This window comes from Prosopis cineraria, unplaced genomic scaffold (assembly GCF_029017545.1).
Source record: "Prosopis cineraria cultivar Desert tree isolate PC_DT_omini unplaced genomic scaffold, ASM2901754v1 PC6, whole genome shotgun sequence".
In the NCBI taxonomy this organism is placed as follows: Eukaryota; Viridiplantae; Streptophyta; class Magnoliopsida; order Fabales; family Fabaceae; genus Prosopis; species Prosopis cineraria.
Window position 1 is genome coordinate 345,632 of NW_026555337.1, and position 24,833 is coordinate 370,464.

Consider the following 24,833-nt stretch of genomic DNA (forward strand, 5'->3'; position numbering starts at 1 on the left):
CTGCCCCTCATCAGAATGTCGAACCCCAATCCATGAATGATGTTGTCCTTAATCAAAGCTAGCACATAATTAGTGATATTGGTGGAAAAGTAGAACCAATTGAATTAGGAGTTCTTCTCCTTCTCAGCATTGTCGGCATTGTCAAACTAGTGCACTCTAGAGAGAGAGCCATAAGCTTTTACATATTGGAAAAAAGGGGGAGAAGGCAAAATTGGAAAAAATTGGTGTCATGTTCTTTAATGCCACCTCATTCTCTATCAATATGCGAAAACAACGTTTGAAGCAATCATTAATGGACTGAGTAAATTATAAGTTTCCAATAAAAAAATAGAGGGACTTGATTCAAAACCTGATGAAATTATAAGGACTGGTAAATTAATTTTTTTATAATTTTTAAAAATTGATTATTTAGATATGCTTTGGATGGTAAAGAATAATAATATAAATTTTTATTTTTGTAAATACAATATTAAAAACAATATTCTTCTAACATGAACTTTCCAAAAGAATAATTTTTTTACAAAGTTTGTAAGTTAAAATTTTTAAATTTAATCTATATAGAATAAATCTAAATAATTATTTATAAAATTATAAAATTAAATATGAACCATCAAAAGTCTCATATCAGTGATATTTTTTTCAAAAAACTAAAGTCAAATTTATTCATTACTACCTATATTAATACACATATTAAAATTGATTAGGCTAGAAATACAAGTAGGCTAAAAAAAAGAAAATAGAAATAAATAAAACAAATGAACACCTACTCCTTTGCGCAAAGTTTTTGAAGATACCCATGCACCATAGAAGCCACCAATTAAGAAAGGAGAGAACTGACATTGACAAAGACACAAAGTAAAGACCTACATTGCATGTGTGAGATGAGAACAATTTCATATCAATGGTCAAGTAGATTTATTAAAAAATTTTAAAATCTTATTTTATTGTATTTATAATTTTTAACAAATATAAAAAATAAAAATTTTTATCTAGATGATCAAAATGACCCTCAATAGAGGGGGAAGAAGGGGGAGGTTTTGGAGGGAAGGGGAGGAAAAATTTTATGTTATACTCCCTCCGTCCTTACATATAAGATATTTTTAATTGAATCACATAAATCAGTTATCTAATTAAAAGCACAATAACATTTCAATTTTTGCCCTAATTATTATAAATACAAAATGAATCTCCTTTTTCAAGGTAAATTAACAATAGTACATATCTTTTTCTTTTTCCAATTTAATAGGGATATAATGGTCCATTGATTAAAAAATATGCTAACAACATCTTATATTTAGGGACAAAAAAAGGTTCTAGAAAACCTCTCATATATAGGGATGGGGGGAGTATTTTGGATGCATGTAGATTTTGATTTGACCAAAATCTAAATCCAAATCCTACTCGAATCCCTTTGTAATTTTAAATTCTCTCTAAGGCCTTACTATTTCAAATTTCAATAGAAGCTTCTCTCTTCCTTCTTGTTTGTTCGTCTACTTTACTACATTCTTGACTTTAACATCACTGCTATGGGGATCAAACTGCTAACGTTGACTGGGATTAGATTGCTGGTGTTGACTGGGATTAGACTGCAGGCGACAGTCAAATTGAATCACCAATTACAATTGGGGTGGATCAGACAACCAGCAACGATTAGGACTGAACCGTTAATGTCAACTGGGACCATCCCCTCCCTTTGCCCAATGTAGATTTGTCGTCATTGTCATCATTCAATGTTAGTTTAGTGCCATCAATTAGTGTTAATCAGCTATCACCATTAGGTGTTGGCCTATCACATTCAACCTATGTATATCCATCACTGTCGTCTTGTCTGAGACCGGTTTGTGATCACTGTCTTTTATCCGTCCGCCTTCCTTGTTCAATGCCAAACACCTTTGTTAATATGGAATGTTCTAGTATCCTAATCCATGTCCAATCTGCAACCCTCAGATTGTTATCATTATCATGTTTTAATCCTTAAGGGTTGTTTTGAATTTTATTTAAGATCTAAATAAAATATTTTAAAATTATAAATTCAAATTTTTTATATCATCTAAATAAAAAATTTAAAATATATAAATTTTAAATGTAAGATTTTAAATTTAAATTTTTAACCTAAATTTATCCATCTAAATGCAACCTTAATAAATTTTTTTCCCTCCAACCAAACATGGGGTTATGGATAGGGGTGTTCATGGGATGTGATGGAACCGGGACACCCCTGTCCTGTGGCCCATCTCGAAAAATGATTGAGATTTAAAATTGGTCCCGTATCTCGTCCCGTCCCATCCTAAAAGGAGTCGGGACGGTACCGGAATGGGATCGGGACGTCCCGAATCCTATTTAAGTCATTAGGAACCCCAATCACAAAATGTTAAGCTGAACTATAACTAAAGATAAAGAGAGAATAGTACCTTCCAATCTAACAAAATAGCTCTTTAAGTTCTTTCTAAAAATCCTACTTGTAGATGCTAGTGCTCTTAGAACAAAAACTAATGCTTCATATGCTGCTAGACAAATTCTTGCTTTAAGCTACTTTACAAAAAACAACATTCATTTCAATAATAAAAACTACACCACTAAAAATCTCAATCATCACAAAATATGCATTACATTTATAGTTCGTAAAGCGTTTCAAGCAGTTACCTTTGAACATGAAGGTGAAAATTTAATAGTCCTCTAGAAGAATTGCCATGTAAAAGTGAAAGCATAGCCAAGAGAAGAACTAATTAGCTATAAATAGCATAAACTTGTAGAAGCATTCATTCCTAAAACAAAGAACAAATACGCGCTTTTGGAAATCCTAAGATTTCCCACTAAAGGAAAAAACGCAATAACAGAGAATCAAATTAAATCAAGTCTAAGAACAACATTTCAGCAGTAGCATTCATAAGACAAAAAATAACAACAATTCAGAAAATGCAATTTAACAAATACAAGTAACTTCTAAGCAATAAGTGCAACAAGTCAATAATCAACAACTTAAGCCCCAAGCACAACTTCAACTTCAACTTCAAGTCATTGTTCTTCCTCTTTAACTGAGATATTTGAAGCTAATGATTCTTCTGAAAAGAAAACAATAAACACAATATAAATAAAAATTAGTAAATGTAGATAAATAAAAATTTAAATCATATTAAAATAATTAATCAATTATAAAAAATGATATTACCTTGCATGGCTTGCTTTGTATCATTAAAATTACTCGCATCAAGACCTTTTAGCTTTGCTGTTGACAAAGATAGCCAATTTTGGGCATAAATTAGTACCTCAACCATCTTTGGAGATAGGGAGCTCCTAAAATCATCAATTACACGACCTCCTGTGCTAAATGCAGATTCTAAAGACACAGCGGAAACATGTATGGCTAACACATCACGTGCAATTAATAAAAGGACTTGTCTTGCAGATACTTGTCTACCTCTGCATACTTATTTGCTTGAATCTCAGTCTCTTTCTAGGGAAGAAACCTTTGGAAAGAATTCCTAAACCTAGAACTTAAGAAAGTTAAGGGCCTACGATCTGATCCAAGTGATTGAGTTAAACTACTTTCACTTGCTGCTAGTGTCTGGCTTTGACTTTGACTTTAACTCTGAGATGTGTCAGCCCCAATTGAATAATGATCATATAAACGATACAAGACATCTGAGACCTTTTTTGTTATGGCTTCGCATTGTGTAGCATCAAGACACATATCCTTAAAAGCAGACTACAAATATTTCATTTTATACCTTGGGTCAAGTACCATTACTATCACAAGCAAAAGATTAAGTTTCTCTGAGTTCCCCCAATACTTATTATACTTGGTTAGCATACTATTAGCCATGTCACAAAACAACGAATCTTGATTGTTTGCACTTTCATATAAAATAGAAAAGACATCAACTATCTGTTGAAAGCACACATTTGAGGTCACATAAAGTGATCTTGAAAATTGCAAAGTGATGTCATAAAACACCTTTAAGAAGACCATAAAATCTTTTTCATCCTTCCAATCATTTTCATGAGGGGGACTAATCAAATTTTTATCCAAGAAGAAGTTCCTATAATCATTATCTTACTGCTCCATCCTCTCAAAAACATTGCAGAATTTAATTGCACTCTCCAACATTATGTAAGTTGAATTCCATCTAGTTAGACAATCCATGCTTAATAGACTCTTTAAATCAATTTTTATTTTTTCCACAAGCTCTTTGAATTTACAAAACCTTGATGGAGAAGATCTCACATATTTAATGGCATTTGGAATGCCTTCAATACACTTGTGCATATCCTTCACACCATCAGAAACAATCAAATTTAAAATATGCGCATAACAACACAAGTGCAAGAACTCCCCATCACAAACCAAGCCATTCTAATATTTTAAGACCCCCTTTAAAGATGCCAATGCAGTGTCATTAGAAGAAGCATTATCAACTGTGATTGTAAACACCTTGTCAATGCTCCAAAATAGTAAGTATTTCTCAATCTCTTGGGTAATTGTTTCTCCCTTATAGTTTTCAACTACATAAAAATTTAAGATTCGCTTTTGGTATGTCTAATGTTCATCAATCCAATGAGCAATTAGGCACATTTAATTGGCATTTTGATTGGAAGTCTAAGTATCAATAGCGAGGGAAACACGAATTTGAGATTTTTTAAAATACCTTTTCAACTTTATAGCTTCTTCAAGGTACAACTTGTAACAATTTCTAGTAACTATTGCTCTTGAAGGGACTTGAAAGTGAGGTTATAACCTTCTCATCATCTCTTTAAAACCATCACCTTCCACAACATTAAAAAGCATTTCATCTAATATCATAAATATAGCAATGGCTTGTTTGCAATTGATTTGATTAAATAGATGATGGCTTAAAGTTTTAGATGACCCTAGTTGAGAGCCCGATAGCAAAGATTATGCTAACTTGTTTGCTTTGTTCGGATTTTTGGGACATCTTTTTACATGTTTTTCCATTCCATTTGTCCCATGTCTTGTAGAGTCACAACCAATTATTGTTGGGCAATACTTGCACTCAGCACAAGGTTCTCTATTAGTTTTGTCCGACGGCAACCTTTCAAAATGCTCCCAAACAGTTGATTTATGTCTCTTTCTTCTACTTTCTCCTTTATTCTTTGACTCATTTCCCTCTTTAGTATCAGGTGATGAAGCATTTTTAGGATCTCCTTCTATTGTTTCAACATTTTCTTGAAGGGTGGGTGTAGTTGCCATATTTCTTCACAATGTAGATTTGGCCAACAGCAGCAACAGTAACAACCCTTAACTAATTAAAACCTCATATTAAATATTCAAATAGGCATGCATAAAAATCAAGGACATTAAATTTCCACACATGCAAATAATCTAAATTATGTAACCAAATACTTAAATAATTTATATGGTCAATATTTGCTTTACTTAATCCAGAGGAGGCAAATAAAATTGTGCATGTAATAGGTTCGGTTGGAAGCACCACCACTTCTTGTTCTTGTTAAATGGAATTCCAACATGCAAATTAATATAATCAACTTAATTAAAACATGGATATATATATTGCATTTGTAATGAAGTATCTACTTTTGTCAATCTACAATTCACCACATTTCAAATATAAATAGTATTTGCCTTTGGCAATGGAACTGTGAAATCTCACGCACATAAGAGGATATACATGGGCATATATATTTTATGTGGACTAGATAGAGGCACTAGCATAAAAGAGGATATACATGGGCATTACTTTATCAACTTGAGATGCCAACCTCAATCATCCCTATTAATTTATTTCTCAGCATTCAACAAGACAGCAATGAAACGCACCAGATCTAAGGACGAGGAGGAGAACGATGGATTTGAGGTAGCACCATATATGGGTTGAAGAGAATAATAGCTGTGGAAATATGAGGCAAAGCTGGAAGCCTGGGACAGAGATTTGGGTGGAGATTTAGGTTGAGGCAGGCAGCAAATACCTTGCAATCGTGTCGCGTGGAGGTGGAGACGGAGGTGTGGTCGAGGTCCTGAAGGCAGAGGCATGGAGTTATGCGATTTGTGCAGCTCTTGTCTTTGTGCGTTGGAAGGACTGAAGGTCTGCTCTATCTCTGTGGCTGCGCGACTGCAGCAGAAGGGTGGAGGCTTGGAGCTTTGGAAAGGAAAGATGGAAACTGGAAAGGGAAAAATGAAATTCAAAATGAAAGACTTGTGTCTGTGCCGTGTGTGTCTCGTGTCTAATGGGATAAAGCTAGAAATAAAATTAAAAATCAATTTAAGTAAAATAAATAAATAATGGTTAAATTAAAAAAAATAAATATACTTAATATAAACGGGACGTCCCGATGACTGGCTCAAGGCTCGTCCCGTCTCTATTTTGGCCTTGCTCATGAAAGTCCCGTCTCGATTATTTTTAAATTTGGATAGACCATTCCTAATATGATTGTGACAAACACAGGTCAGTACGGATCAGTCGGGTTGTGTTCAACTTGAATGCCCTAGTTATGGATAATTGATGAATTCCGGGGCCGAGGAATCTAAGCCGTGTCCAATTCTAAAGAACCACGGCTCACGAGGAAGAGGAATTCGATAGAATTATTTCCACATGCAACTCACGTGCTTCCCTCGACAAGTTCTCCCTCCCACATCCCCATCCCCATCCCCCCATTATCCGGGCGGAGCACGAGAGCCGTATCCCTCCATTAGCAGTGAGCATCCGACATTTCTTTTACTCTTAACGGCTGCGTTCATGCTCATGCAAGTTTTTTCGTTCCCAGACACGCGAAAAGCGTTATACCTCGATTTATTGTCTTCTCATCTTTTTCTTATTCCAAATACCCTATTTTTTTTTCTCTAAAAGAGAAAAAAAAAACCCGTTCCTTTTCTGTTAATTGCTTTCCGTTTTACTCACAGTGGTTTTAGTTGCCAACTCAACAGCTAAGTAGCTTTGGAATCAGTGTGATAATACGCAACGTAACTACAACCGTAGAACACTGCAAGAAATTGCGCTATCACCACTAAACAACATAGGTACTTCCACTTTTAACTATTAAGCTTGTACTAATCACTTCCTTTCTAGTAATTCTTATTGTATTTTCTCTTAGGCGGGTTCCTGGGATTCATTGTTGGCTTCAATGTGTTTTCCCGAAACATTTCACCGAATGTGATTGGAAGCAAGGCTTTATGCTTTTGTTTTTTTAGGATGATTAGAATTCTGAATCTTAAATGATTCTGGTATGCTATTGTGTCAAATAATATCTTATAATCTCACCTGCAGTTTCATTTCGACATTGTTTTCTTAAGCCTTGTTTATTAATCATCTTTCTGCTTCTCTACCAGAGAAAAGAAAGCATCATCGATGAAAAAAGAAACTTTCACAATATATTTTTCGCCCCTATGGCTTCATTACCTCAAAAATGAATGATCAATTCGATTTTCTTATAATCCTGATCTGAATGATGTTTAAGTAATAATATTCGTGATTCCGGTTCTTATTTGATATTAAATCTGGTGTCCTAGATTTAAAGATAAAAAGAAAAGAGATTGTGATATTGATATGTGAAGCCTTATGCTAATGGTGGCCAATGGATAAGCAATTATAATACAAAGTACTGCCAGAAGTTTTCTTTGTTAAGTTTAGGTTCTTGATGACAAATGAGTCCAACTCAACGCTTAATCATTTTCTGACTCATTGAATACCTAGCATTGTTAATTAGTTGAGCACCTTAAGAAGCTTGGGCTTTCTTGTGCCTATTTTTGGTGGGCCATGTTGAACTTGTGTTGCATTCTCGGGGTCATGTGTATGATTTGTTCTTTAAATAACACTTTCACAAAACAATTAACTAGATAGGTGTTTCACAGTATTCAACCATCATTCTTTATCTTGATGAATGGAAGTCCAACATGAAGTTTCAGGTTATGGAATCATCTAGAAGCTCTTTTTCTATGCCAGTGTCACCTTCAGTGCTTCTATAAATGGCATGCTATCGATCCTTGTCTGTCCATTTTCATTCCTTTTGGAGGGGCATTACATGCTTTGAAAAAAACTTGTCAAGCATTGAAAGGAACTACTTCCACAATTTTAAAGGATCAAAGCTGGTTCATTCTTCAGTCAATTTAGCCTTGAAGGTCAGTATAGAGTATAATGTGCTTTGGTAAGTTATCGTAGTCACTGAAATGGTGCTGCTTTTCTAGGTGCAAAGTTTTCCTGATTAGTCATTTGAAAGCAGTAGTAATGAATTTCAAAATTAATTTTTTTTAAAGTACATTTCTTTGTGCTGTTAATGTTTAAAAAAAGTGGGGGTTGAGGGAACCATGCTCGCTTTCTTCACATTTAATGGCTGATGTGTTGTTGGGCTTTGGTTCTGGGAAGACAGTGAAGTTAGAGTGGTAAAACCTCTATATCCAGGAAAAAAACATTTCTATATTGTATATATATTTCAATTACGAAGCTTGTGATGTATGGTTGAGAAAAGACATTATTTTCATAGAAATTTTTCTTGATTTTGGAAATTGAAAGAATGAATTTGGTTCAGCAAACTAAGTTCATACTTCATCATTATATATGTATGATCATGTTGCAAACCATTACTAGGTGATACATTGGCTGCACAAATCTTCAAGGATTCTAAATTAAAACTGGAGTTGGATAAAATCTTCACGAAAGGACTTCTCTTATTAATTGAGCTAAGAAGAGGGATATAAAGTATTTTGGCCAATTTCAAAGGTCCAGACATATTAAGCAAGTAAAAAGCAGCTAGTTCTTTTACATGCCCAATTTATTCATTTTTAAAATTGTTTCATTTCTTAATGTTTCATGTTTATTAGAAATATTCTAGTGCATCAAGTAATGCAAGTTCAGATTCACTTGGAGTTGCTCGCACAACTTGTCAGAGTAATGTGACATTATCTTCAGAAAGTAGATGTGAGTCAGTTCAAGCTGTGCAGCTTGGTGCAGTTAACACTGGAGAAAGAGCAGCAAATACTGATCCAATGAATGGTAGAGTCATGCTTATTGATGGCACATCAATAATATATAGGGCTTACTACAAACTTTTAGGTATGTGCCGCCTATTTTAATGCATACTCTCTTTGTTGATATTTTCTCTTACACTTGGTATAAATCAGTTTGTTCATTTTTAATCTTTTAGGGTTTGTTGAATATTACATAGGACTGGCTGATGTACTGATATAGGAAAGAGGGGGGAGGGTTTAGGGTGTATTAGCTTGCAAACAATGGTTTTGAGGGTGAATGGGAGGTAGACAATTGGTTGGTTGGTGGTTCGTTGACAGTACTATATAGGAAGGGCTATTAACATGTCAGAATAAGGTTTTGGGTTTGATAGGTTTGACACCCAATCTAAGGTAAGGAATAATTAAGATTTTGATGCATAGAATGTACGATGCTTTTGACAAGGAAAATAGGTTTTGGGTAGCAAAGTAAATTAGAGGAAACATAATAGTGATGAAGGAGAATATAAGAAACCGAGGATTGATTGGATCACACAACCAAGACCTGGTTAATTTTCTTTTCTCATTCATAAAACAGATCATTCTGGTAAGGGAAAAAATTCAAAATTTCCAGAGATGTTGATCTAATCATTTCTGGGCCTCTAACTAAGTGGTTTTGGTTATGGAGTATTATTAACAACAACAACAACAACTCTCATCTCATTAGGTGGGATCAGGTTATGGAGTATTTTTAACATCACCAAAAATCAAAACTAACAAAATTGTTGGGATGAATCTTTAAGATAATAAGGCTATTATTAACATCATCAAAAATCAAAGCTAACAAAAATGTCGAGATGATTTTATCTTTAAGATTATGCTTTTTTGATGCTAATGCATGTTGAATCACCAACCATATGGCTGGAGATTTCACCATTCTGAAAACCTAAGATGTCATGCCAAATCACATTTCTCCCTATTTTTTGAGCTTTATAGCTGACTTACCTTGCATCTGCTGAATAAGTTGTTTGGAGATGCATATATGGTGATTTTTGTATTTTTCTACGATGGTTTGAAGAGGCACCAACCATGTTATTATAGAAGAATAATAACAATGTGACCTCTGAACTGTTTGCTAAAATTTTGGGTTTATATATACTTTCACTGATTAAAACGGCATTGTTCTTGTTCTGCTTTTTGCTTGGGTTCTTGACTTTAAGTTTAAGCAGTTGATTGCCATTAATTTCTTTTGTGTGATAGCAAAGTTGCACCACGGTCATTTGACGGATGCTGACGGGAATGGAGATTGGGTTTTGACAATATTTACAGCTCTATCACTTGTAAGCTATATTTATATGAAGTTGTTTTATATTTGGCTCTAATTTTTGGGATAGATAAGTTTTGGTGCTGCTGATGGCAAATATTTTTCATCTTCATTTACTCATTACTGTAACTTTTTAAATTATTTTTGAGCACCTGAAATGTAGATGAATATCATTTACTCCTTATCAACACTATTTTAAGTTCTATAGAAATCATGATGAAATCATTTATAAATTCACAGTTTGTCATTTTTTATCCTAATTATCCTTATTTATCTTTATTGCAGATAATTGATGTCCTGGAATTTATTCCTTCCCACGTGGCGGTATGTTAGTGGCAAATCATGTTTTTATCTTAAAGGAAAAGATGCAAGTATTTTCCTAAAATTTTGCACAACTACTCTCTCCCTTTTTATTACAAGATATTGAACATTCTTTCTCTGACTCATTCTAATCCGTTAGCGATGCTGATATAATTTGGTTTCCTTTGCATGCAGGTGGTATTTGACCATGATGGTGAGTCATAAATTTTCGTGCATGTTTATTTCTCTTGGATCCCCTGTCATTCTAAAAGTTTTATCTTTTCTACACATTGTTGATGGTTTTTTATGCTTTCTCATTATTTTGGGGGTGGAATTATCATCCATAATTGTTACTGGTTTGTTGCTAGTTAGGCTTGTGTGCGTACCCTTATGAACTCTCCCATAGATCTTTTCATGTTTGATCTAGTTTTCGTTGGTTATGTTGACTAAATTAGTGATATTTTTACTGACAAGTTGACGACAATGACAGCAAATACTTACATGGACAGAAATTCAAGGGCAAGACAGGGATAAACTATGAAAGAGAATTAATAGCATGTGTGAAGTTTGAAATTGGGAGTGTGATCCAGGCCACTAATTTGATTGTAGGACAAGCTAGTGGGACCTCTCTTGAAGTCACAGGGGAAGCTAGGGTTTTGATTAACGGAGATTGGAATGTAGAATCGACTTTGTATATAGAGAAAATATTACTCAGGCTGAGAGACTAGTTAGACATACCCATACTATGGATAGTTTCTCTTGCACCTTTGATCAACCCCCACCTTGGTCAATGGAGGTGGGGGATGATAATAGGTCTTGGTTGCTTTTTTTTTTCTTGTACTGTGTTGTATTTGTTCACTCGTTTTTGATTTAATGAAGCTTCAGTTTCCATTGAAAAGATTGGGGGTGTAAGAAATCTGCCAAAGAAACCCATATGAATACTCTTGCATTGTCCTAAGGGAGATTCTTTCAGTCAGGTGTTAATTTTCATGTGATACATGCACCACATAATTCAGTTCAAGCTACTTAACGTCCTTTTAATTGACCTAGCCAGAACTGTTGGCATTCTGCATGTGGCTGTATTTTGACCCTTCTCTATGTATTAAATTTATTAATTAGGAGTTTGCACTTGAACATAAGGATAATGGACCTTTGTATGGTGTCTTGTTGATACTTGGAGATCTACTACCTTTGAAGTTCCTGCTGATGTATTTGGAAGTTGTTCTAGGAAACTAATGACGGTGGGAAACCTATAATAAAAAATAATTGTGTTGAACTACCCAAATTAAGTTATTCTGGCATCTAATTTCTGCTAATACAATTTCATGCTCTGCCATAATCAGACAATCTAAGGAGTTTCAAACATCTGAATCAAATTAGAAAGACAGAATCTGAGGTATCATTGGCTCAATCAATTATTTGATAAGGGTGCAATGTTTGAGTGCTACAAATATATCATTTTGTGACTCGTTGGCTGTTGCATTGATGCTGATGTAACTTTAACAATCAGGACTAATTTGATGGTTGGTCATGCAAAAATTGAAGCTTTAAGTTGGAAGATGTTATTAGTTATTATTATTACAACTTCTTTTTGTCAAAGTAAGACATGGAATATCTTTAAGAACAAACTGTGAGCGGTTGTCAATAAATTATAATTTCAGATTCTGTTATCATATCTGACTAATATGTTTACCAACACCTATGCTAATAAGATTTGTGTGGAAAAGCGTCATTTTGTAATCCTTAATGTATCAAACAGCACAAAAAGCCAACCGTTAGGTGTTATAATTTTTAGTGTTAGAGCCTTACATGTCTGCTATGTTTCATAATTTCTTTACGCTAGACTGTGGTCTTATGTAGAAGCAAGCTTGGTGCAATATACACTTCTAACTAGGATAGATCAAGACAAATGTACTGGGAAAGTGTAGCAACTCGAATCATGATTATTCTTAAGGGGGAAAAAAAATTCTCTGGAGCAGTTTAGAAATTGAAGATAAAAGTGTTCCTTCTTCATTTTTGCTGCTTGAAATGATCAGCTGAGTATTGATGAATTGAGTGATTTCCTGACTGAACTAATAATCAAGGTTGTGATGTTGTGTTGAGATGAAAATTATTGCGATTAGTAAAGAAAATCATTTTAGGCGGAATGCTTGATGCCTTAACTTCAGTTGAGTGCAAAAATGTTTCTTGAACTTACTGACCTACTGACTGTGTCTCATCACCATTTTAAGAATGTTAAGTTCATTTTTAAATTCTTTCTCCACACTTGTATTTTTAGCTTCTTTGGTCTGCAAGGCCATACTCGTGTACAGTTTTAATATAGAAAACCTTTTCTTTTCAGGAATTCCTTTTGGTCATAGTTTTAATTCATCAAAAGAAAGATTTACTTCAAAAGGTATGTTAACTTTTCAGTGGCTATATATGGGTGACATAGAATGGATTTTTTAAGTTGTTGTAGAGATGTATTTCTCGGGCCATTCATTCTGGTAACACTATTTTACTCATAATTTAGTATTCTAGATGACAAGCTCAACTATTTGAGGGACATGTCAAGAAAGCAGCTCTGTAGTTTTTGGAGAATGATTGATTATCAGTTATATTTCTTAGGTGAAATTAATTTAACTCAACTGAGGCCTTCCTGGGACTTTTTTCCTATTTTTTATAGACATTGTTTTAGCTTCATTGAGGGCCATATTCTATGCTTAGAACTGCAAGATCTGATGTGGTTGTGCATGGCCTTGATCGACTTAGATGTTTCCTGCACTTTTGTCATTTTGGTGCCACAGTTCAAATTGGTCTGAGTGTTGGTTCGCTTTATGCATTGAATTAATCTTAGTATAATGGACAATTCAGTAATTGAACCTTTACCATCATTATTGACAATGTTTTTCTGGAGGAATTTTTGTTCTGACAGAGTAACAGCTTCTTGACATATGGCATCCTAATTTTATTTACATTTTCTTTAAAGGCCTAAACTTTCGGCATACTCTATACCCCTCATACAAGAGTAATCGTCCCCCAACACCTGATACCATTGTTCAGGGACTTCAATACCTTAAAGCATCCATCAAGGCCATGTCCATAAAAGTCATCGAGGCAAGTATAGGCTGTTGATTTAGATTTCTCAAAAGGACATCCATGGTGTTCTTTAGTTGATGTAAACATGCTCTAAGACAGGTACCGGGTGTAGAAGCAGATGATGTGATTGGAACATTAGCATTAAGGAGTGTTGATGCTGGATACAAGGTAATCTTCTTGATAATTTGGAGATATAGATATTGGCTCTGTGCAGTCCCTAACTTGATAGGCTTGTTGGGACAATGAGAAAATACTGTTTTCTTTGCCAGATGAAGACTGCACTTTTCTAGTTCAAGAATGAATTCATATTGGTGGTCAAAACCTGTGCTTTCCACTTATATTTGGTCTTTAAGACCCCTGATTGGCTGTTAATTAGTGTCTAATACATAATTGGCCCACAGAAAAACCTAAAATTGGACGCATCATACAATGCTCAAGTGGCTGCTTTTCCTATTTTCAGTATTGGTGAAAATAAAATCAGGAAAAGTAAAGCTTCAATAATTTATTTGCATATTATATATTGAGTTTATATATAGTGATACTTTTGGTTTCATCAAGATATTTTCTCCTTACTTATTCCATGCTATTTTCATGTGTTGCTTGAATGTTAATTTTCTGGAGAACAATGGAGATTGGTTGCGTTGCATCGTCATGTATTTTGAGTATTGTTTTTATTTTACATAGGTAAAAAAGGCTACAGAAAGAAGAGACATGGTTCAGAATCTTAATGAAATGTTGAATTTGACCTAGATTTGCGATAACTGCAGCTCTCACTATACCATATATATATTTTAATTATCTTTGAGGATTCTGTGACTTTACGTTGCCCCTTTCTATTGCTTGTCTGCCCTGATAGAAGTTTCACTTGGTATTGTTGGCAAAACCATCAACCTCTGTTTTATCCTGAAAGCATTTTTATCATATGTGAGACTGTTGATGCTGGTAAAATATTGCTCTTTTGGCGCATGAGAGTTTGATGCTGTTATGAACTTAAAATGTTCAGTTTGGCTTGCTGAATAATATTGTGACTTAAGGTTTGATAGAAATTTTCAAGTTTTCTACTCTTGGATGCTCAAACAGCTGTTTGATGGTAAAATATTATCACTTAGTTAATGGTGGAACTAGTTATTGTGGGAATATTCTTGGAATGGTCGTTTCAAAGTAGAGCTTGATATGACTACTTTAGCAATAGAAATGTCCTGCTTGATATGACTCGGTATTAATTGTCTTACGATGATGACAGGTACGGGTTGTCTCTCCAGATAAAGACTTTTTTCAGATTCTATCTCCATCATTACGTCTCCTTAGAATTGCGCCACGTGGTGATCAGTTAGTATCAGTCATGATTTCTGCTTTTCTGTCAAGTCCTAGCAATGAAGTCAGTGCAAGAATTAGTAACACCCAATTTCAAAATAATGAAATAATACAATGAAAAGGTTTAAGGATTGTATCAATGAATTTATCCGACTAGACATGGAACTAGATGTGTCCTGTGCAATGCTTGGATTTTAAAACATAAATCATATTATTCATAACTTATGAATAGTGAGATTTGTTTTGAGTTTTTATGCTTTACATTTATCTTACCCTAACTTGCTTGTCCTTATTGTATCTCAAAAAAAAAAAAAAAAAAAATCCTTGGACATGCTCTATTAGAAGATCTACAATTGGCTATATAAAGATTTTGATGAACCGGTTTTTCTGGTTCATGCTTTACAAAAAAATTTGAGCTTCAAGATTTCATAAGCATCCTGTGTCAGTCAATAATGCATCAAAATATACAAACTTATCGCTCATGCTGCATGCTGGATACTATTCAGTCATTTACTTCCCCATAAATCAATTTAGAAATTTTTAAAACACGTTTTAATAATTTAGTAACATGTATGCTTATATGGATGATTGGTTGCTGTTGCCAACTGAAGCAGTTGTTCAATCTTGAGATTCTTTGGCTTTAATTTTACTTTTTCCCCCCCCCTTTTCAACAGGATAGTTTCATTTGGAGTTGAGGAATTCACAAAACGATTTGGAGCTCTGAAACCTTCTCAGTTTGCTGATATGATTGCCCTTTCTGGTGACAGATCTGACAATATACCAGGTTATTTTTGCTTCTCTATGTCAAAGATCGTTTCCTTTTGAAAACCCAGGCTTGCACTTCATTACTTTTCAGCCAACTGTAAATCAAAAGGTAACAGATTGCTATCCTAATTTTGCGAAGACATTAAAAAGAAGAGTGATTAGCTCAATCTTGTAAGTGGATAGGATTGATCACAATAATAAATCACCTGGTTAGGAGTTAAAGCCAAGGGAGGTTATAATCACTATTATAGTTAGTTTTAGTTAGAGAGAAGAGTTATAAAAGAAATTAAATGTACATGATCCCCCCCCCCGGGGGGGCATTATTTTCCACCTATTTTCTTTAAACACAATTATATTTTGAAGTCATACAATTAAGTCATCAAATCATTATAATTTTGCACAAATTGAGGTATAAATGGGGATATTTTACATTTAGAAAATAGACATCAAAGGGGATGGATTAGGATCTTGTATTCATCAGATATGAGATATCAGTACCTAATCACATTTTAAGCATGCAAGGCATGCTGCCTATAGTAAGAGTGAAATAAAATAAACATAATCTAATTACTGACTTCACTGATTTAATTCATCATCATGCAAATCACTTAAACAGACACCTGTTTGACTGTTCTATGCAATCTGTTGGGCATCATTTTAGTATCAACATTGCTGAGGTCATTCACTTTCACAGAGTCCCCTTATTATTAAATACATTGAATAATAGTGTTTGTAAAAAGGAGAATACTTGTTTGACCAATTTATACAAGCTGGGTCTTTAAGTTTAGTCCTTCCACAATTTACTAACGCAGGGGTTGATGGAATTGGAGATGTACATGCTGCGAAATTGATCAGTAAATTTGGTGAGTTTTGACTAATTTTTCTTTGCTTTACCAAAAGGTTGAATTGACATGTTGGGTTAAATTTTCTAAAATTGTATATGAGATATTGTTTAAGCATTTAATGACATCGCACATCTTAAGAAGTCAAACTTAACCACTAAGGTGGGTCTCTGGTGGAGACTTGGTAGTATGGAATACTAAATTTCATATTAAGTAGTATGGTATGTTCAATGGGGTATATAAATGGGTTATTCTCTCACTTCAACAGCTAATTTTTGGGGTAGGTTCCTCATTCCACTTAAGTACCATTAATTGGTATCAGAGTCTCGTTGTCTGCAACTCCGGAGAGGGCTACCCATAGAAGGTTATGACCAGAAGGAAACTGAGTTAAGTGCTGTGGAGCGCAGCTGTTGGGACGTTGGCTTTCCATGGGTGGCTAATTGATGGACACTTGGTAGTATGGGATGCGAAGTCATACATTGAGTAGTATGGGATGTTCAATGGGGTATATAAGTAGGTTGGTTTTCCCATTGCATCAGCTAGCTTTTGGGGTAGGGTTTCCCATTCCACTTAGGTATCCATCAATCTCCTATTTCTGCAAACTCAACTAGTGAAAGAGTTTGTCTTAATTTTTTGAAGCACCTTACTATCTCCGAGCTTCCTCCATTTGATAATGCTCAAAGTTGGTATCCAAGAAAACTAGGTGTAGGAGAAAGAGAATACATAAGAATCAAAGATCAATCTTTCACCTGTTTTATCAATTAATTATTTTCCTGATCCTTGTTCTTTATTTCTTTTTCCTCTTCAAAAATATATGTTACTAGATTAAAAGTGGAAGCATTAGAATGCCAAACTTGTAAGAACACTTTGGAAGAGTTATCAGCATGGTTCATACACAATGTTGAAATACATGTCCATGACTATCTAAACTCCCACTAGTATGAAAATTATGATTTTAGATGCATTATTTCATTGGTATTTGTTCATTAGAGTGCATTAAGCTCTAGTACTTGAGAAAGTACTTTGCAACCTTAAGCTTTGGTCATGAAATTAAAATGAGTACCTTCTTCATAATGTGGGTGAGATAGTTTTATGTGGATGGCTGTAATTTATCATTTACATGCGCAGGTACCTTGGAGAGGTTGTTGGGATGTGTTGACCAAATAAGTGAGGAACGCATTAAAGAGGTATCCTCGATTAGTTATAATGCCCTTGTGGACACGTGTTATTATGTTTCATGTTTAACATCATTTCACTGGAACTTGACACGTGACACTACAAGATTATTAAGGGTTCTTGCTGCAATTAGTATTTAGATGTATTATTTCAGTGGTTGGATTAAGATCAGTATTGTTATCTTAGGGTGTGTTTGGATAGATGGCAAGGAATGAAACGGAATAGCCAAAGAGGGATGTTCCATTGTTTGGAGGGTTTTCTTAAGGATGGAGAGGAATGGCAAGTAATGGTTCCAAGGGCATTTCTTGCCATCTAAAACTCCAATTTTTGCATCCCTCAAATTAGGGGCTTAAGGATGGAATGGAATTGGCAGGTGGTAGTAGTACTATAACAAATATACTCTTGCGCTAAAAACTCGCTAGAATCACATTCTACTTGTTATAATGGCCCGTGACTTGTCATTCCAATCATCACCATGCCATTCCCTCATAAACTCTCAAACATTTCCTTGAGAAGGTAAGGACTTTTCTTTTTTGGAATACAAAAGGCAAATTACAGAAAGAAAGACTTTCTAATAGATTCATTGCCCATTCCTTAGGAATATTCCTGGTATTGATTAACTTTGCATTTTAGACTGCAGAGTGTATAGTTTCACATTTTATAAAGTACAATTGTATGGCTGATAATAGAAGATTTAGTGCATGGTTAGTGTTGAGTTTTCGGTTAGCCAAATGTCAGTTTGTCAAAAGTTTATTTGACAAAAGTCAGCTTAGTGAAAGTTAATTATTGTAACAAAATTTATGTTTGAATACATTTTTTTCAAAAGTTAATTTGATAAGTTGAAAGTTGTTTAGATTATGATAATGAAATGTATTTTTGAATGTACAATTACTAAATAGAATATTGATTTATGATGATTTGTAATTTTTTTTATACAAATATATTTGAAATATTTAAAAATGTGATAAAATTTTTAAATAATATAAAATTTGATATTTTAAATAATAAAAATAAAAATTATAAAGGTTGATATATTGAATAAATTATATAATAAATAATTCAACATACATTAACATAATTCAAAAATTATATATGATAGTTTTTTTTTTAAAAAAAGTTTAACCAATCAAACCAACCTTTATTGTTATTTAAATGATGATTATATTTTTAACAAATTAATTTTTTTTAAATGAAAGAATAATAGATAAAAAGGGTAATATGGTCAAATAACATCTTACTTTTCAAATTTACTTTTGAAATTCTTTCCCAAGTTACTTTGCCAAATCCACATCTAAACTATTTTATGAAGTACTTTCAAAAAGCACATTTTCCTACCTATGTAATCTTCAAACAGCTTTCAACATTTCAGATACCAGGATGTGCTTTTCAAATGCCAACTGTAGTTCATCCAATCAGGCCCTTAAAGGCGAGTGATAGAAAGAAAGGCTTTCTAATAGAATCATTGTTTATTCCCTAGGAACATTCCTGATATTGTTTAACTTTACGTTTTAGACTCTACAGTGTAGTTTCACACTTTATAAATTAAAACTGTATGACTGATAGTAGAGGGTTTGCTTTGTAAATTTTGAGTAGAATCACCTTCCTATAATTCCTTTATCACGACAATGCATTGAAATTTTATTTATTTTGCCATTTCCCTGGTAGGCGTTGATTGCAAATGCTGATCAGGCTCTCTTAAGCAAGGAGCTGGTATACTTTTCTAGCCTGATATTCTTCTCTCTTTTTTCCCTTGTTCGCTTTTTCTTGTCATTTTTGTCATGTAATCTACTAAGTTGTCTTACCAATGCAGGCATTGCTGCGTTCTGATCTTCCATTCTATATGGTACCGTTTACTACAACTGATCTCTCATTTAAGAAGCCAGAGGTTTGTGCTTTATAATGTCTAGAGGTTGAGTTTTCTTAGATATATTTATGGAAAGTTTTGCTGTGTTCTGATCAATTCAACTATATAGACTTTTAAGCTCATCATATGGATAGCAAGTTTTGGCCCATAATTTCATCTGTGACAAAATCCGGAGTCACTTATTTTCTCATATGTTGAGTCCGAGTGCAAATTCTGGTTGAGTAGTCCCGAGAGTTTGCTGCTATCTCTGACAGTGACAGTTAAACCATGCAAGTAAATGGCCTCGGAAAGATGGATGGGGACGGGCCACTTGGAGTGAATATTTGCAGATGATTATTTGAATATTTTTGAGGAAAAGGAAACTGTCATAATAAAATGATCAGGTGCATCTTTAATTAATGGTGCACAGGCATGTTTGACTAGAATCGCAATCTAATGCAATGTTTGTTTACTGCTTCCAAAGTCAACCTAAATAATATTTTTTAATGCAAGTATTATTACTCTATAATGCCTGATTATACAAGGTTTTATTTATGTAATTTTTTTTTTTGATACAGGACAATGGCGATAGATTAAAGGGCCTTTTAACAGCTATCAGCGCCTATGCAGAAGGCTTTTCCGCTGATCCTATCATCAGGAGAACGTTTCATTTGTGGAGAAAGCTGGATTCAAGGTGAAATGCCGAGTAAGAATGAAGGAATTTTTCCAAGATGACATTCCATTTCTGGAACATCATGAGATTAGCATCTACTCTATTTGTTTATGTACATATAGCCAACACACCATTAAGTTTTCTGGTGTGGAAATCAACATGCTAATTGTTCCTATTCCCCAGATTCCATTTTGTTTGCCAAGTTTGCTTGAATTATATCCTTTGTACCTAGTTCTGGCCATGAGAATTGATAAGAATCGCGAACAGAACTGAAGCTTCTAGCCTTAGGCCCGACTAAATTAGATTGTCAGATTGATAACGTCGATGGCGTTGTGTGGCAAGGGCAGCACCAACATAAGCACTTTCCTTAAATACGAACCCTCCGTAAATTTCAATACTAAACATTCATTATCGCTACAACACATGCTAGGGCCGTTTTGTGTTCCAATATCTTTTAATTATACCATATAAGCTGTCCGCAAAAATTCATTAATCTCGCATTTGAAGAGAACCCAAAAAAAAAAAAACACTAATAACATCACCTAATTCGTATGAGCAGAGCACCACAAACATGGCAAGGTTTGCAGCAACAATGTTTTCTAGAGTAACGTCCAAGCTAACGTTTGGCGAGTCGATTGCATGATTTCTGCCACCTGCATTTGAATCGCCACTTTTTCCTCGCACGCAATAGATGCGCAATCCGCCTGCTATCGGACTCAAGTGAAAGGGCATGCGAGACAGAATCATGTCGACATGACTTTTTATGAATTCTGAGGCTCAATTATAACACTAAAGCCAAATTCATTTCCTGGCGTGAATGACTGTTTAAGTTCGTCTGCAGTTTGAATGGTTCTTACATTCTGGTCCTTCATATCTAGGTTTTCCTGGTATAGGGTCGGATCATCAAAAGTGTGAGACTATATCATCACTACAGTGTATGGAATACTAATCACTTGCCTTTCTCACATACACGGCCATTGCTGAATTGAGTATTTCTTGTATAACAAACTTTGTGATGCGTTCTTCACCAAGCATCTGCAGAAGAAAGCTGGTTGGAACCTGCACGGATTGCCAAAATGAATCATCTGACAGAACACTACAACATATATCAGATTGTTCCATAATTGTATTGCAATAATTTTTTGTTCACAAGACCTCCACTGATATTGTTGGTCAGGGACAGCCAACCGGCCAAGCGACAACTTGGGACCAAGGGTTGATATAAAAAGTTGGGTTAATAAAAAATAGATAGTCTGAGCAGCTGGTAATTATACTTCAATGGATGCTATAAACCCTATACAGGAAAGTAATTTACATATAATGACAGGCACCATAATAAATAATAATTATTCTAATATAAAGTGGAAGTAACGCACCTTGGATGTCTTTCCTGGAGCAATTCCCACATCACATGCACAATGTAATTCAGTAAGCATTCAATAGTAACACGTTCTTAAAACTGCTGAAACACTAAATTACGAGCAAAAGGGGATTGGGTCACAAGTTCAAGGCAAAAAATCACATTAACCAAAGTAATTCAAACAGTAATATTATTCAAAGTAAATCAATAATAATTTGATCGAGGGAGCCTACAAGAAATTCATGCCTTAATGCTCATATAATGGGCATTTCCGCCAGTCGGCGCATGAGGTTAAAAGAAAAACAAAGGCCAGAATGTAAATCCTACGTTGGAGACGGGAGAGAAAAATGCAGCAACTGACTGACACGCCCATTGCATATCAATGTCAATCCATCTTTCAGTAATTACCTCCTTTTCGTCGTCGAAATCCTGGAATTGGTGGGGCAGTGCGAGCTAAGTTTGTAAGGACATGATTAAATACCCTTTGTGTTTGATCCCCAGTCAAGTCCACTCTTAGCTGCCAATTATATGAATTGCTTGAGATATTGTCACAATATTAATAACAATAATAGGATGTTACAAGAAAAAGCATACATGAATGTCTTCATCTGATTATTACGATGCATTTCACTAAGGTTAATTGTGACAAAAAGGCAAAGGTTTAAAACAGAATTCTATTGCAGCCACAATGTGAATATTTGACGCTGCAGATCACATAATTATCAATCGCATAAAGATGTGCACGGCAATAATAGCTTCTATCTTGACCGGTTAGCATGAAAAATACGGAGTAAACAAAGTAAATACCAACAGGAAGGCTAGGCTGAAAATCTAAATACAAAGATTAGATTCTTAAATTACAAAGGATTTCTTCGTGGGTTATCAACTTTTTTGACAAACTTCATCGGTGCTCTTTGACTGAAAGATCATAAAAGCCAGAAGATATAAGATATTTGAGTCCCGTCACGAACCAAAATCAAGTAAGCATGTACCTTAATTCAAGTTTACCAGATACCTGGACAATAGGACCTGCTAATTTTCATTAGGAATTTTTCCCCAGCTCAAGAATCACGACAATGCAATAATATGTTTTCTCCGTAGCAAGGATTGAATCATTTTATAAAATTGAATCATTTTATAAATCACATCCTACTCACCATATATGGAGAAGGCATCAACAGTTCAGTAGGTAGAGGGGCAACAAAACAGACGAGAAATTTTCATCAATGAGTTTATTTTGAAAGTAGCGGAGCATCGAAGTAAAGGAATAAACAATTTGGGAGAAAATCACACGTGAAAGTTTACGAGAACGTAACATCATTTCCTGCACGAGTGAGAACAGCAATTTTAATTCTAAATCAGAGTTTGCATGCTCACTTGTAGCTTATTTCCATCTTCAGATTCTACAACGATTTTGGCATTTTTTAAGATTGCCGAACTTTCACTTGAATCAGTAATCGATGCTTCGAAACCTACAAGGGGGGGGGGGGAGAATACAGAATATCAATGGGATAGAAGCGAAGATAGCAAACAAGAGCGCAATATGTAATATAGCGAAACGCGTAATTGGTAGAGACATGATGTGGATGGTGTAGGTACCTGAATTAAGAGCCAAAATTGCGGTATTAAAGCTTTCGAGATTTACCCAGCGAGGATTAGAGAGTTTGAAGCTGGAAAGCAAGCGAAAAACAAAACTTATAAAAAGCCGAATTCTCAGCTAAAACAAAAGGCGCTTCCACTAGAGTTAGAGATACAGTGACAATCAAATAACCTTCCCCACGGATCATACTGCATGTGGTGAAGATAGATGCCTCTGCCATTGGGACTCGCAATAGCGTCCCTGCACCAACTTCTTCTAATGGGGAAGAACTGTAGAACGGAAAGAGCATAAGCATATAGAGAGAAGATGAAGAGGGGTAGAATTTAGTTGAAGGCAATTGAGAGAAATCATTACATGAGAGGTTGTGAGGGAAGCGAGCAATGTCATCACCGTCAGTGTCGCCATGGACTTGGAGGCCACGACCCCCTTTTGGGTTTATCCATATCTCAACGGCGTCGTTCGATGACGACGAGCATTGAAGAATATTGGCATTTGGCAACCCAGTAAGATCGTTTCTAACCTTCTGCGGTTTCGCCAATCCGGCTTGACACGCCGATGGTTTGAAGGAGGAATGACACTAAAGTCCCGAGATACACGTTTAATTACAGTAAAGTCCCAAGAAATTCTGCAATGATTAAAGAGTCCCATGGGTCCTTGAGTGATCATATGATGAAAAGGGAAAAGACTCTAATGCCCTTATGAGCTGTTGTCACAATTTCTTTTGTTTTTTGTTTTCCTAATACGACAACTAATTCCAACCCAAATCCCTGATCTTATGTGCTGTGCCCTCATAGAAAGAACTCTAACAAATGTCATTGAAGCTCAATCTTACGCTTTTCAATCATTACTGCATTGTAGTTGGGCTTAGGAAATAGTATGACAGGTCCCTGTGTTGTGAGATAAGGAGGGTAGTGTGAAACTGAAAGATGAGAGGGAATATTTCATTATCTTTTTCAATCTGAGTTCGTAATTGAGGGAGAATGGAGTAATTATTGAATTACTTTTTTTTTTTTTTTACTGCTATCCTTAACTTTTGTTGTGGCAATATTTTCGCGTGTAGGAATCATGCTTGTTGAGAAGTTTTTTTCTTTTTCCATTCGTGTCAAGAAATCAAAGCACTGGTTATTTTCTTGTTATCTAAAAATAAGTTGAAGAACTAGAGTTTGTTTGTCTTCCTCATCTCCGAATTTGTTACCCTCAATTTGCTTTGTTTTCTAGTCATAAACTTCCTATTATAAAAATGACATTATGACTAATGCGGTTTAAGAAACAGAGCTTGTTACCAAATTTTATGAGTTGGTGAGGACGTCAACTAATATCCTCTTATTTGCAACTATTTAGAGTATTAGTTTGCAGCTAAAACTATTAATAAAGTGTAGTGTGTAACATTCTAAAAATTAATCTAAGGTTAATTAAGTTAATTTAGAGTAAACGAGTAATTTTGGAGGAATATTTAGATATAAATAATTTTAGTTAGAAGATTATTAGTGAATTTAATTTAGATTAAAATCCTAAGTTATGATTTTATAGTAAATAGAAATAGTAATGATAATATTATTAAAAAAAAAGAAAGAAAGAAAGAGCAAGGAAAAGAAACATAAAAAAAAATTGAAAATTGAAGAGGGGGAGGGAAGTAATTTTTGC

The 24,833-nt window shown here is 34.6% G+C and overlaps 2 protein-coding genes and 1 long non-coding RNA gene across 14 annotated transcripts; 1 reads left to right on the top strand and 2 right to left on the bottom strand.

The window, feature by feature from the left end:
• Positions 1–2,864: 2,864 nt before the first annotated feature.
• LOC129312556 (uncharacterized) lies at positions 2,865–6,162 on the bottom strand. The gene is made up of 3 exons (XR_008593624.1): positions 5,798–6,162; positions 3,170–3,226; positions 2,865–3,062 (listed from the first exon to the last, which is right to left on the bottom strand). It is a non-coding gene; the product is annotated as an uncharacterized LOC129312556 (long non-coding RNA).
• Positions 6,163–6,459: 297 nt separating this feature from the next.
• On the top strand, positions 6,460–20,516 carry LOC129313384 (uncharacterized). Of its 11 annotated transcripts, none has more exons than XM_054956420.1 (17): positions 6,473–6,672; positions 6,878–6,994; positions 7,880–8,092; positions 8,792–9,023; positions 10,175–10,254; positions 10,524–10,562; positions 10,734–10,752; positions 12,880–12,933; positions 13,507–13,634; positions 13,716–13,784; positions 14,860–14,945; positions 15,605–15,714; positions 16,508–16,558; positions 17,666–17,724; positions 19,379–19,423; positions 19,524–19,598; positions 20,135–20,516. In XM_054956420.1, exons 3-17 carry the CDS (start codon positions 7,940–7,942, stop codon positions 20,252–20,254), a joined length of 1,320 nt encoding a protein of 439 aa, XP_054812395.1. In that variant the 5' UTR covers positions 6,473–6,672; positions 6,878–6,994; positions 7,880–7,939; the 3' UTR covers positions 20,255–20,516. The 11 variants fall into 11 exon arrangements, with proteins under 11 accessions (XP_054812400.1, XP_054812401.1, XP_054812395.1 ...); XM_054956423.1 differs by having other exon boundaries at positions 7,917–8,092; XM_054956421.1 differs by having other exon boundaries at positions 6,902–6,994.
• A 148-nt stretch (positions 20,517–20,664) lies between these two features.
• Positions 20,665–23,695, bottom strand: LOC129313385 (uncharacterized). Of its 2 annotated transcripts, none has more exons than XM_054956430.1 (8): positions 23,544–23,695; positions 23,361–23,458; positions 23,189–23,259; positions 22,967–23,061; positions 21,998–22,106; positions 21,606–21,619; positions 21,200–21,288; positions 20,665–21,113 (listed from the first exon to the last, which is right to left on the bottom strand). In XM_054956430.1, the coding sequence occupies exons 1-8, from the start codon at positions 23,592–23,594 to the stop codon at positions 21,104–21,106; spliced, it is 537 nt and encodes a 178-aa protein (XP_054812405.1). In that variant the 5' UTR covers positions 23,595–23,695; the 3' UTR covers positions 20,665–21,103. The 2 variants fall into 2 exon arrangements, with proteins under 2 accessions (XP_054812405.1, XP_054812404.1); XM_054956429.1 differs by having other exon boundaries at positions 21,187–21,288.
• Between the last annotated feature and the right edge of the window lie 1,138 nt (positions 23,696–24,833).

What these genes read in the sequence shown, in the direction of transcription:
- LOC129313384 (XM_054956420.1), top strand. Translation starts at nt 7,940, where the DNA reads ATGGCATGCTATCGATCCTTGTCTGTCCATTTTCATTCCTTTTGGAGG. An exon ending in TGTCCATAAAAGTCATCGAG is followed by an intron (nt 13,635 to 13,715) that starts GCAAGTATAGGC and finishes GCTCTAAGACAG; the next exon opens with GTACCGGGTGTAGAAGCAGA. An exon ending in GTGAGGAACGCATTAAAGAG is followed by an intron (nt 17,725 to 19,378) that starts GTATCCTCGATT and finishes TTTCCCTGGTAG; the next exon opens with GCGTTGATTGCAAATGCTGA.
- LOC129313385 (XM_054956429.1), bottom strand. Translation starts at nt 23,594, where the DNA reads ATGGCGACACTGACGGTGATGACATTGCTCGCTTCCCTCACAACCTCT. An exon ending in CTTCCCTCACAACCTCTCAT is followed by an intron (nt 23,459 to 23,543) that starts GTAATGATTTCT and finishes TCCGTTCTACAG; the next exon opens with TTCTTCCCCATTAGAAGAAG. An exon ending in AATTTTGGCTCTTAATTCAG is followed by an intron (nt 23,062 to 23,188) that starts GTACCTACACCA and finishes CCCCCCTTGTAG; the next exon opens with GTTTCGAAGCATCGATTACT.